At 44.1% G+C, this 12,292-nt stretch overlaps 1 protein-coding gene across 1 annotated transcript in view; it reads right to left on the bottom strand.

Moving 5' to 3' along the window:
• The window catches only part of LOC107103769 (neurabin-2-like), a 43,364-nt gene extending 31,072 nt beyond the window's left edge, over positions 1-12,292 (bottom strand). Inside the window, exons 1-5 of the mRNA XM_015403592.1 lie at positions 12,222-12,292; positions 2,293-2,688; positions 2,008-2,216; positions 1,603-1,923; positions 826-1,509 (exon numbers count right to left, since the gene is read on the bottom strand). Of these exons, the coding sequence (XP_015259078.1) occupies positions 826-1,509; positions 1,603-1,923; positions 2,008-2,216; positions 2,293-2,602 (1,524 nt within the window). The 5' untranslated portion in view covers positions 2,603-2,688; positions 12,222-12,292. The remainder of the gene's footprint in view (positions 1-825; positions 1,510-1,602; positions 1,924-2,007; positions 2,217-2,292; positions 2,689-12,221) is intronic.

Raw genomic sequence — 12,292 nt, forward strand, 5'->3', positions numbered from 1 at the left:
TTTAGACTTCTCGTTGCGTCACACCTCAACCCGCCTCAAAGCCAACGCTGATTGGACGTTCGTTTGGTGAACGGCTCCAAATTTTATTTAACGGAGAGTCTCCAGACTGATTAGCGAGTGAAACCTTGAAAGCTCGCGAGATCAGGATGGTCTCACGAGGCTACCTTCTTTGCTCAAAGATGAAGTAATATGTTTTGGTGAATTGTTTCTAATTCTGCTCCCATCTTTCCAAAAGACGTTGCTTTAAGAACAGCTTATCAAATTGAAGACATGCTGATTTTTTTTGGGAGCGAATGGGTTCCATTCACTCCCAAAAATTCGCTCTTGGGCATTTTGGTTAGGGCATTGCGCTTGGCTCCTATAAGGTTCTGAGTTCAAGCCCCACTCCAACAGACTGCCACCCTGGGTCCCTGAGCAGGACACTTAACCCCACACTGCTCCTCGGGCGCTGCACAATAGCAGCCCACTGCTTCCTAAGGGGATGGGTCAAATTCAGAGGTAAATTTCTCCAGTGTGAGATTAATAAAGTTTATTTATTATTATAATTATTATCTCTCTGCAAAGGGCACATTTCGCTTGAAGCGAACGTTGCCATTAGAGCGATGCGAGACGACCACAGCTGTGGTAATTACGTTCTTTTTGCTGTGGTGTTGAGTTAAAGCCTAATTGTGTTTTTATTTCAGGTAAGATCCCAGTAAAAAATTACAGAAAGTGTTTTTTTGGGGGTTTTCCAGGGTTTGTTTTCCCAAATTTCATCATCTTTTAAAAAAAAAAATACCCATAAGGATGAAAAACATGATGCGTACTGCATCAGAGCGTACAGACCTTGATTGGCTCTGTGCTGAAACGAATCTTCCTGCTGGGTGGCGGAGCTTCCTCTTCCTCGGGGAGGCCAGGCATTTCGGAGCAACTGCTCTCTGGCTGATACGCCTCCTCGTCTTCTTCGTCATCCTCGTCGTCCAGCTGGCTTCCCCCTGAATCCTCCTCCCCGATGCCGCTGTAGGCACTGACATCTACCAGATCCCCTTCAGAGTAATCCTCCCGGTGCGAGCCATCGTCCTCCTCGTTTCCGTCCTCTTCCTTTGCCCCCCATGTAGAGTCTTCGCCTTTCTCCCCCAAGGTTGAAGAAGAAGGTTCTTTCCCTCCTATTTCTAGAGCAGCGTGAACCTGGGCCTGCACCAGCGTCCCTCCAGACGCCTCGGTGGGGACTTCCTGTTCTTTGGCCTGGCACTCCTCTATAGTTGGACCCATTTCTTCAGTTTCGTCAGCCTGGGCACCGGGATCCGATTTAGCCTCAAACGAGGCGGATGTTACAGTCACTGTAATTGAAGGCGCTGATGAATTTAAGTACATGTCTTCTGACAGTCCAGACCCGTCCTTCTCTTGACCTATAGCCTGTCCCGCAGAGCTCCCTGGTAGAGATCCTGCTGCTTCTGGCGCCTGAGCTGCCATGGTACTTGTAGCCTCGGCCGTTATCTCCTTTATGCTCTCCTTACCAACAGGATGTGCCTTCGTACACAATAAAGATACAAATATTTAATTTGAACTCAAAAGCTTCATCGAATCGTTTTGTTTTTCAGTGAGATTTCATCAAGTTCTTACCTTTTTTTCAGCTGGATCTGCTTTGGCTGCAGATTTGGGTTTAGGGGCTAAGGCAGGGGCGGACCGACGCTGGGGGAGGTAGAGATTGTTTCGCACGTCGCCTTTTTCAAATGCCGCACTGAGTTGGCTCACAGTGGGGCTAACCGCCTCGCCGGGGCCGCCTGAAGCTGCGGCGGAGGGGACAGCAGCGGGAGGTTCATCCAGTCGATCTAGAGCTTCCGTAGAACCATTAAAACGGGCCACAACGTCTAGGCGGCTGCCCTGAAAACCCGACGCTCGCTCCTTCTTCAGCAATATGCGGTTGGTGGCGGCTTGCTTCTCCTGACACAGAGATCAAATAAAATCTTTCAGTCTATAGCTTTAGAACAAATGGATTAGAGAAAACCAACCCATTGAAGAACCTACCTGGAGAGTCCGTTGTTCAAACATCCTTCTGGTCTCTTGAAGTTTGGAGAGACCAAAAGATGAGCCTCCGCTCTCGCCGCCTGTTTTAGAGTCAAACCTGTTGACTTTCTCTGAGACTGTATCCCCAAGTTTGAGCAGAGCGCTGTGGTTGACGTTCTCGTTGAGGCTGGAGGCCCTTGGAATAGATAGTTTCAGTGCCTCTTCCCTTCCTGCCAATGATAAAGAATCGATCAAACACAGTTTTAAAAAAAACTCTTTCAGAGTAAACCTTTGAAGGCTCCTCACCTAACATTTTGCCACCGTCCTCTTCGTCGCCAGGAGACTGCATCTGCATGAACATGTTCTTGATGCGGTGGACGTTGGACCCATAGCGCTGGCCTCTTCCGGTGGGTCGGGGCAGGAGGGGCGGTTTGGAGCCAGGATTGGGGGTTCCGTTGGCGGCATTGTTGAGGTGGTCGGTGGCCTTCTTCAGAGCCGCCAGCCCCGCCTCGTAGGCATTGCGGTGAGGCGAGGCACTCCGCAGATTGGAGCCCCCGTTGTTCCCACCAGAGGTCCCATTCCCCCCCGTGGCCGACGGGGGCTGAGTCTTAATCATTTTTGGTACGTCAAAACCCGCCTGGTGAAGAACAGATCAACAGGGATAAAGGGGGCCACATCCCGCCGCTGGTTCACATTCCCCTCCTGTAAATAGATGACATCAAGTCAGATATCTGCCAAAGAAGTGTGATATAAATGCTGAGTTTTATTTAAAACTCAAACACATTGTATACATGCAGATTCAACAAAATGAGGCCCCCAATATGTCACAACTGTGACTTCATGCTCCTTCTCTGCGCTCTCCTGCTTTCTATGCACCTGTAGATTCTCTCCTCATCGCATGCAGAGCTGTTTCTGCAAACATATGTCACTTTAGGACGTATGTTTGCGTGTGTGGAGCGGCTGGCTACCTCCAGTGGTAACTGATCCGTCTTGCAAACGGGAGGGTTCCTATCCCAGCTCGAAGGATGAGCCGCCATTGTGGGTCCTTAGGCAAGACCCTTTACGCTAATGCCTGCTTTGGAGAGTGTCAGACTAGTGGTTAGGGCATTGCACTTGGAATCCTGAGGTTCTGACTTCAAGCCCCACTCCCACAGACTGCCACTCTGGGTCCCTGAGCAAAGACCCTTAACCCCACACTGCTCCATGGGCACTGCACAACGGCAGCCCACTGCTCCCCAAGGGGATGATTAAATGCAGAGAGTTCATTTCGTTGCTCTGCACTGGTGACACTGTAATGACAATTAAAAAAAGAACCGCTAGAACTTGGAGGAAAGTAAACTCCCTTTGATAGGACACTGTGCCGGAAATCCCGCCTCCTGAAACAGTAGTTTTCTTCCTTGTTGCCGCTTGTAACATTAGCAAAGCATCTTCAGTCTAGTCGCTGTTCTAGCAACAGGTCTGTTTGCCCCTAGGCTATGCCTTCCAAGTTTGTATCTTACCAATATGTAGCTTTGTAGCCCTGTATTCAGAACATCTGTTTAATTATCTCAGTAATAACGAATACCAACACTTAAAAGAAATGCTCAAATTTCACCCAAAAATATGTACCTGAGCCATCCGGTTTGGTTCGGATTCATATTCAGGTGAGTCAACTCCTACCAATAATGCCCAACCATAAGCTACCTTCTGCTCTTGGAAAACAATGGCTTTTTAGAAGCATCTTTGCTTAAAATCGATAATAAGAAGATCAAGGATGTGAAACTCCTTAAGTACCAGTGTCTTGCACCTTTAAGATGTGTCTTTGGTCCAGTATACCTGTATCAAACAATTGAACAAATCCCTCCTTATGCAGGTTCTCTGGAGTCCTGGCAATCATCTAAATATTGGAATCAGGAATGTAGAAGCAAGGACATAACTGAACGTGTCAGGACAACGGCCCTCGAGGACTGGAGTCCAACGAAGAAGGCAGCCTTTGGTGAATTTACTTCACAGCGATAGTCTAATCAGGGCTTATCGACGCAGGAAACAACAAGACGTCAAGATTCATCACACTGCTAAGCACAATTATTACCAGACATCATATATTTCCCTTTGGAAACAGACACGGTGAATTAGAAAAGCAAACTAGCCAGTTAAGTGCCTTAACCATACAGCAGCCATTAGCAATGAAGTGTCAAGCAAAAGATTAACAGGCAATCTTATTATATTAGATTTTAAAATACTTTTTCTTTTTTTACTAATGTTTTAACCAGTTTTGCTTTTGTTTTATTTTCTATGAATATGTGAGAAATATGCAATGACAATTTAAACATGTATTTAGAAGTTCAGTGGATTCACATGGGAAATTTATGGCATTTTTATGTACAAAACAGATACCATATGTGGAAGAAACAAGCCACACGTGTAAAAAAAAAAAAATATTTTTTAAGGGAAAGAAGGAAAAAATTCCTTCCCTTAACCAAAAAGGGCAAAAATGGTGCCTTTCCGTTTTTTTTGTTTTTTGTTGCTGTAGAGGCTTTTTACATATTTTTACATATTTAGATTTACAGTCCATGCTAAAATTTAACCCAATAGTAATTCATCAAAAGGTAATTCATCTGACAAATATTTGACTGGCTGGAAAACGTTCCCTTTGCAAATCATAGCGACATGTGTGGTGGAAAAACAAAAGGAGAGTCTGTCTTCCACAGCAGATAGCCCAGCTGAAAATAAATATCTTTGTAGACACATACATGATGATGTCCTTCACAAAACTGGAGCAATCTAGTTTTAATGTCATATACAAGCCTAATATTGCATATGCATGTGCATTATTCTGTTACAAGTGGAATGCTTAAGGCATTTAAAATAACCATTTTGAGTCTATTATTGAGTCTATATATCAAAAAACAAAAAAAAATATGTTATAGTATCATATAGTATCAGTGTGAATAATTAAAAAAATGTCTGAAAAAAGTGGGGCATTTTTACTCCTGTTTATAATATTTAGAATATGGAGCCTAGGCAGAAGTTCAACTCAAGAAACTGATTGTTCTCCTTCATCCACCTGCGACACAGCCAATCAGCTTTGACCCACACCTCCACTAAAGCCAATCGGCATCGAAAGTTCATCTTAAAAGGCCTCCGATCCGCAACTTGTCTGCTCTTGTGCGCAGGTAGTGGTCGCGTTGTATCAGACTTTCATTCAGATGACCCCGTTTCAACCCACCTCCAGCCCCTCCTCCACCATCGTCGCTAAAACTTCATCAGAGTTTCATTCCTCCTGGACTCTTACTGCATTCTAGGGCTGGGCGATATGGCAAAAATAAAATATCGTGATTTTTTGATTATATTATTGTAATTTTATCACATTTTTTTTAGATACGACCAACATAACTTCAGTTACATGCAAAGAAGAGAAAAATTAAATAAACAAGTTTATTAAAATTAGAGAATCAAAGCAGTGCTAGCAAACTTGTTTTTTTTATTTCTATATTGTAAACGCACCAAAGAGAATAAAAATACAATAACTCCTGAGTAAAACAATTACAAATTAGTTACATTTTTCAAGTAACTACAGTCAAAATAAATAAAAATTCTAACTGTATCTTAGTGCAGTTTTATTACTTTAAAATCTTGACTGGTCTAATAAAGTAAAAGAAGAAAGAAAGCACACAGAAACTAACTTAAGTTTAAAAAAAAATATTACATTAAACAATAGATTCTAACTGATTTTCAAACTAACGGACGAAAGTCAAACACTCAGATTTTATTCTAGCTGTGAAGGTTTTTTTTTTTTTTGGTTGCATGTAAATGTGATCAGTGGCAGAAATACAGCAGCACTGCAGTTTTGTGAATCCTGATAAAACGACCTCTTAATAATGACAGATCGTCAGAGGTGTAGATCGTAACACGGTGTTAAATCGTCATATCGCCCACCCCTACTGCATTCCGCGTCTCATTTCAACCGCTCTGGCAGAAGACCGCCATGCCGAGTCTGTTTCTGCCAGAGGTTTCTTCCCAATGGGAAGTTCTTCCTCTCCACTGTCACTTCATGCTTGCTCATCATGGACAGGTTCTCTCAACCTGTTCATGCTTATCTATCAAAATTCCTGCGAAGGTCTGAGGGCCAATTTTAAAATTATTTGCAGCTTATTTGCAATAATTATAGCTCTGTAAATAATTAGCAGAACTATAAATAAGGACAATCAGGTCTGTGTGGCAGCCCATTGTAAACATTGAGGTAATGTGGGGAAAAGGACAGAGAGTTAGCAGTACTTTCTGGTCCCGCAGCAGCTCCTGATGACACTGCTGACAAACATCCACTCTGCAACCACTGTCTTGTGACACTTTCTTCCCAGATAATAGATTCTCACATACTGATCATGTGGAACAAACATGATGTGACACAAATAATCTCTATAGAGGCCTAGAGAACCACAAAAAAAGCATGAGCTATTGCACAGCTCCTCGCCTCCTTCCTGTTATTGTTAACATGAAGCCGGTGGCTCCTGTCTGAAGTGAGGAATAAAAAGCTGAGTCCAGTGCCTCTACCTCTGAGCATCTCTTCTCGATCGGTGAGGAAAGAAACAACAAACTGCAGCCGCTCTGCTCTCACTGGAACAACTCATTTGCCTCCTGCTGGGTTCCTAGTCCCCGCCGGTTTGGAGCTGCTTCCTGCTATTCAGGCTGGATGATCGCTCCTGACTGCATCATTAGGTTTTTCCCTTTTAAAGATGGAGACTTTTATAGACCGCGTTCGTTTCAGGATTTGTTTGGAGCCAATTCCACTGCTCTAAAATAGAACTAGACTATAAAAATACATTCACTGTCAAGGAAAGGTTGGACATGCAACCTTGTATTAGTTTTTAAGACATTTATTCTTCTGTCACTGTTTTAAACAGTTCTTGCATTTGTTGTTTTTACGTGAATACAAATACATACGGAAAAAAGTTATTTGTTCGTAAAATAAGTGATTTATTCTCAGATTGAGGAGGTAAAAGAGACATTTTGCCAATGGAACGAGACAATTTACATTTAAAATCTGAAAAAACAATTGCATTGTCTTATTTCAAATGCATATTATCTAATTATCTTATTTTAAGAGTAAAAATACTATTTCCATTGGCAAACTTTATCATATTTACCTACTCAAATTAAGAAAAAATACACTTAATTTAAGAGATTTTTACTTATTTCTATATTGTTTCTCCAGTGTAATCCTTGGGGAGATACAAACTTAAATTTTTGCTCCAAAACTAAAATGTATTAACCGCCAATTAAATGAAACTTCTTTACTCTAAGTTGATCCAAATGAAACTTAAATAAATGTGAATGTTTTACTGTTCTCCTCAAAGTGTTTGAATGATAAAAAAAACAATAATAATAAAAATAAGGGCTCAGTTTTGAAGCAAAAATTAAGTTTCCATCCTGATTCACCAAATCTAAAAAAAAATAAAACAAAATTGTAGATTTTTTTTAAAGCAAAAGAAAAGTGTAGTGGGTTTCTTTCAGCCAGCTGACAGCAGTGCACAGCAACAGGTAGAGGAGGGGACCCTGTTCTACTTTGTGCTCTTTAAAGCCGTGAAATTCCCTCCCCTCCAGGACTTCCTCTAGTTTCTCTCTCTGGATGGAGCTCACCACAAGATGACTGCAGCATGTCACTAGGAAGAATTGCCAATAAGTTGATATGATCCAAATGAAACTTATATAAATGTGAATGTTTTAATGTTCTCCTAAAATTGTGACACAGTTTAAATGATACAAAATCAAATAAATAAGGGGGTCAGTATTAGAGCAAGAATTAAGTATCTATCCAGATTGAGCAAATTTAGCGGCAGCACTAATGTTATAGTCAGGCGCACCTTCAGGGGGAACCTCTTAACCATGAGGCAGCAGCTCACACCTTAGCTGTGGTTGCCAGGGACAACCTTTCAGGTTTTACTGCTGGTGTTTAACACTTTGAGCAAAAACTAATTCGAAGTTTTTCTTTCTTATTAATGCAGGGACGTTTCACATTAGCAAAATGATCTGGGGTTAGTTATTAACTTTTAAAAAATTACTTTTAATCTAACTAATCTAAATAATCAACTAATTTCCTTTTAATGTACATGGTCCATTATAGGGCAATCAAGGTGACGACAACTTTACCACCATTAACAAAGGCTCGTGGCGGCCTAGTGGTTAGGACATAGGGCTTTGAAATCTGAGGTTGTGAGTTCAACTGCCGCTCTGGGTCCCTGAGGAAGACCCTTAACCCCACACTGCTCCCTGGGTGCCGCACAATGGCCATTCCCAAGGGAATAGGTTAAATGCTGAGAATTCATTTCGTTGCTCTGTACTTATGACAGTGGAATGACAAAAAATTGAATTCTATTAACCACTTAAAAAAAATGAACCTGTTTTACTTTGTGCTCTATAAACCATAAAATGCCCTTCCCTCCAGAACTTTCTCTGGTTTCTCTCTCTGGGATAGATGTAGTCTGGAAAGCCAGACCATCCTTATAGAGCTACCAGGGGTTTGTATCCTGACCACAGGATGTTTGCAACATGTCACCAGGTGTGGGAACAAAAACAAGAGTTGCCGATCCCACTGGAGATAGACCGATACATCAATATATCCATTTTCTGTCACACCAAGCGGGGTCACGAGGAGTGCTGGTGCCTATCTCCAGCTGTCTACGGGTGAGAGGCGGGGTTCACCCTGGACAGGTCGCCAGTCCATCACAGGGTAACCATTCATGCACACACTCACACCTAAGGAGAATTTTAGAGAAGCCAATTAACCTAACAGTCATGTTTTTGGACTGTAGGAGTAAGCCGGAGTACCTGGAAAGAACCCATGAATGCTCAGGGAGAACATGCAAACTCCATGCAGAAAGACCCATGGTCAGGAATCAAACCTGGAACCTTCTTACTGCAAGGCAGCAGTGCTACCCAGCGCCACTGTGCAGCCCTAGACCGATACAGATAATAATAACAGTTTAAAGGCCAATTTATGCTTCTGATGCATAGCCTCTGCAACCATCAAATCTGTCTCTGTACGGAAGCGAAAGTGCGCAGACAAAAAACAGCTGTGATTGGTCCTTGGTTTGCCTTTCAGGCTGTCTGTGTGGTCGTCCTTCTCGATTTGGTGTCAGGTGCGCCATTTTTAAAAACCGAGGAACAACTACGACGAAAGGTTAATCCAGGAGGTTCAGAAGTAGAAGTTATATCACTTGTACGGTGCCTCAGNGTATCCTGACCACAGGATGTTTGCAACATGTCACCAGGTGTGGGAACAAAAACAAGAGTTGCCGATCCCACTGGAGATAGACCGATACATCAATATATCCATTTTCTGTCACACCAAGCGGGGTCACGAGGAGTGCTGGTGCCTATCTCCAGCTGTCTACGGGTGAGAGGCGGGGTTCACCCTGGACAGGTCGCCAGTCCATCACAGGGTAACCATTCACGGACACACTCACACCTAAGGAGAATATAAAGAAGCCAATTAACCTAACAGTCATGTTTTTGGACTGTAGGAGTAAGCCGGAGTACCTGGAAAGAACCCATGAATGCTCAGGGAGAACATGCAAACTCCATGCAGAAAGACCCATGGTCAGGAATCAAACCTGGAACCTTCTTACTGCAAGGCAGCAGTGCTACCCAGCGCCACTGTGCAGCCCTAGACCGATACAGATAATAATAACAGTTTAAAGGCCAATTTATGCTTCTGATGCATAGCCTCTGCAACCATCAAATCTGTCTCTGTACGGAAGCGAAAGTGCGCAGACAAAAAACAGCTGTGATTGGTCCTTGGTTTGCCTTTCAGGCTGTCTGTGTGGTCGTCCTTCTCGATTTGGTGTCAGGTGCGCCATTTTTAAAAACCGAGGAACAACTACGACGAAAGGTTAATCCAGGAGGTTCAGAAGTAGAAGTTATATCACTTGTACGGTGCCTCAGACAAATTATATAAAGATACCAAGGTCTCTGCAAAAACGAAGTTCTCGTGACCATCCGCCGAAGTTCTTGCGCGTTCTTGAATAGGCTCCCCCTAGAGCTTTGGCGGGAAACTGCTGTCCGTCAGTAGAATTTCCAGACAGACGTGCTAAAGCATACCAGCAAAACTGGTTCGCGACCAGACCCAGGTAACATTTGATGTGTGCGGTTGCAGATGTCTAATCTGCCCTTTAGTATACAAATGTGGCTGTTACCTCTTAACACCATTTAGCTGCTTTTCTTCCTGAGCAGCTGGCCACACTAGTTTTAAGCAGCTACTTAGTTCCCTTAAGGCCAATTTAGGCTTCTGACGCATAGCCTCTGCCACCGTCAAATCTGTCTCTGTGCACAACCACGACCCCCACGCAGAGGTTCTGCAACCGTCATTGCACACCTCAAAAAAAATCCTGACTACGCGTTGGATGGTGACAAACCGGCACAGATCTCAAGCGGAAGTGCGCAGACAGAGGCAGCTGTGATTTTCCAGCTGTCTGAGTGGTCGCCCTTCTCGATTCGGTGCCAGGTCTAAGCTCCCCAGTCTCATCCGTGGTCGGATTCAAGGGGCGTACAGACCACCTACACGTCCACCTTTGTCTTTTTGCCAACTCCATTAACAGAACCTGTTCCTCTTCGATGTCCAGCAACTCTAGATCCATCTCCCTGACTGTGATAACTTCCAGACGCGCCATTGTTGTTTTGGAAGATAAACACTTCCAACCGGCAACGCCAAAGTTCTCGTGACCATCCACCGAAGTTCTGCACTTTGGCGGGAAACTGCTGTCCGTCCTTAGAAATTCCAAACCCACGATGCAGAAGGATACCAGCAAAACTGGTTCGCGACCGGACGACATTTGATCTGTGCGGCTGCAGAAGTCTAATCAGTCCTTTAGAACACAAACCGAGCTGTTTTGCTGCTTTACTTCCCTCCCATGGTGTCATTCCTCTCTCCTACGGCATCTATTTCAGACCCACAGCTTTAGTCAGTTATGCAAATGTGTCTGTTACCTCTTTTAACACCATTTAGATCAGCTCATAGCTGCTTTTCTTCCTGAGCAGCTGGCCACACTAGTTTTAAGCAACTACTTAGTTCCCTTATACCTCGGGCTGGCTCTGATTATGTGATTATCCCAGTTTATTACATGCCACAATATCTGCTGCAAAAGATTTAGCTCAGCCTCTGTCCCAGCACTTTCCCTTTAATCACTTCTTTCTGCTCTGGTGACTTCTCTAATCTAAATCCCTGGATTCAAATATTTTCTCATATCATCCAAAAAAAATCAGCTGCAGGAAAGATGCTTTGCGCAGTTGGTTCAAATCAGTTCAACGCATCATCTTTTCCTCCTGTTCAGCAGACATGCTTCATCTCTATCCCCTCAAAACACACAAACTCTGGTCACATCTGTCTGTTTGCAGCAAAAAAGAAAAAGATATGCGGTGAGTTTAGTTTCCTGATGCCCGCGCAGCAGCTCCCCATCCCCGCACGTCTGCGTGCGTCACCAACACGCAGCGTCCAACAGAAGGCGCATTATAGTAAACACAATGAGTCCGTCTATTCCCGCAACAATCCCCGCATCTGTGCAGGAGACAGTCCGGCCTGGACTGGAGCAGGACTTCAGCCTGAGCTGCTGGGGCTTTGTTTGCCAAAGTCCTGCTGGAAAACAGCAGCAAAACAGAAATTTGTTGTTTTTTCCCCTGCTTTTTCTGCATTTATATTAAACACAAACAGTTAGAGCTTCTTTACTGTGTCGTATTATATGCATGGATGCAATATTTATTTACTTTATTGTATTATTTCGATTTGGAGTCCAAAATAAATGCAAATTTTTTCAGCCGAATTACTCCTGGGATACTAGTGGATAAATATTGATATTTATCTGGTTCTCAGGTGTGATTTTCTCTGCAGGGGAAGCGAAAAAGCTTAATTTCCGTGTTTTTCTAAGGCGGTTCGGCGGGGCGCCTGTGTAGAGGCGAGCGGCGGGGATGTTCCGGATGTGTCGCCCCGCTGTGATTTCTGTCGCGTCGTTTCGGGTCCTGCCGGTTCGAAAACGGCCGGTTTTAGCTCCCAGCTGAATAAATCGGTGTCACCGGCTGGTTGCGGAGCCGGAGGCAGCCGGTCAGCAGGCCCCGCTGGGTGTCTGCTGCTGAGCCGCTGCTTCCTTCCTGCACCCCCCATCACCCCCCCACCCTCTGCCGCTGACAAACAGAAGCTGTTAAAGCGGGAGAAACAGCAGCAAACCGCGCAGCCCCCAGCTGAGCCGGTCCCCCGGCAGCCATACCTGCTAATCCGGTCAGTGGAAGCGGTGGCCGTTATGATCGGAGGCAGCCCATTGTCCTGCTGCTGTCGCTG

Source organism: Cyprinodon variegatus, unplaced genomic scaffold (assembly GCF_000732505.1).
Source record: "Cyprinodon variegatus isolate N-32 unplaced genomic scaffold, C_variegatus-1.0 Scaffold1525, whole genome shotgun sequence".
In the NCBI taxonomy this organism is placed as follows: Eukaryota; Metazoa; Chordata; class Actinopteri; order Cyprinodontiformes; family Cyprinodontidae; genus Cyprinodon; species Cyprinodon variegatus.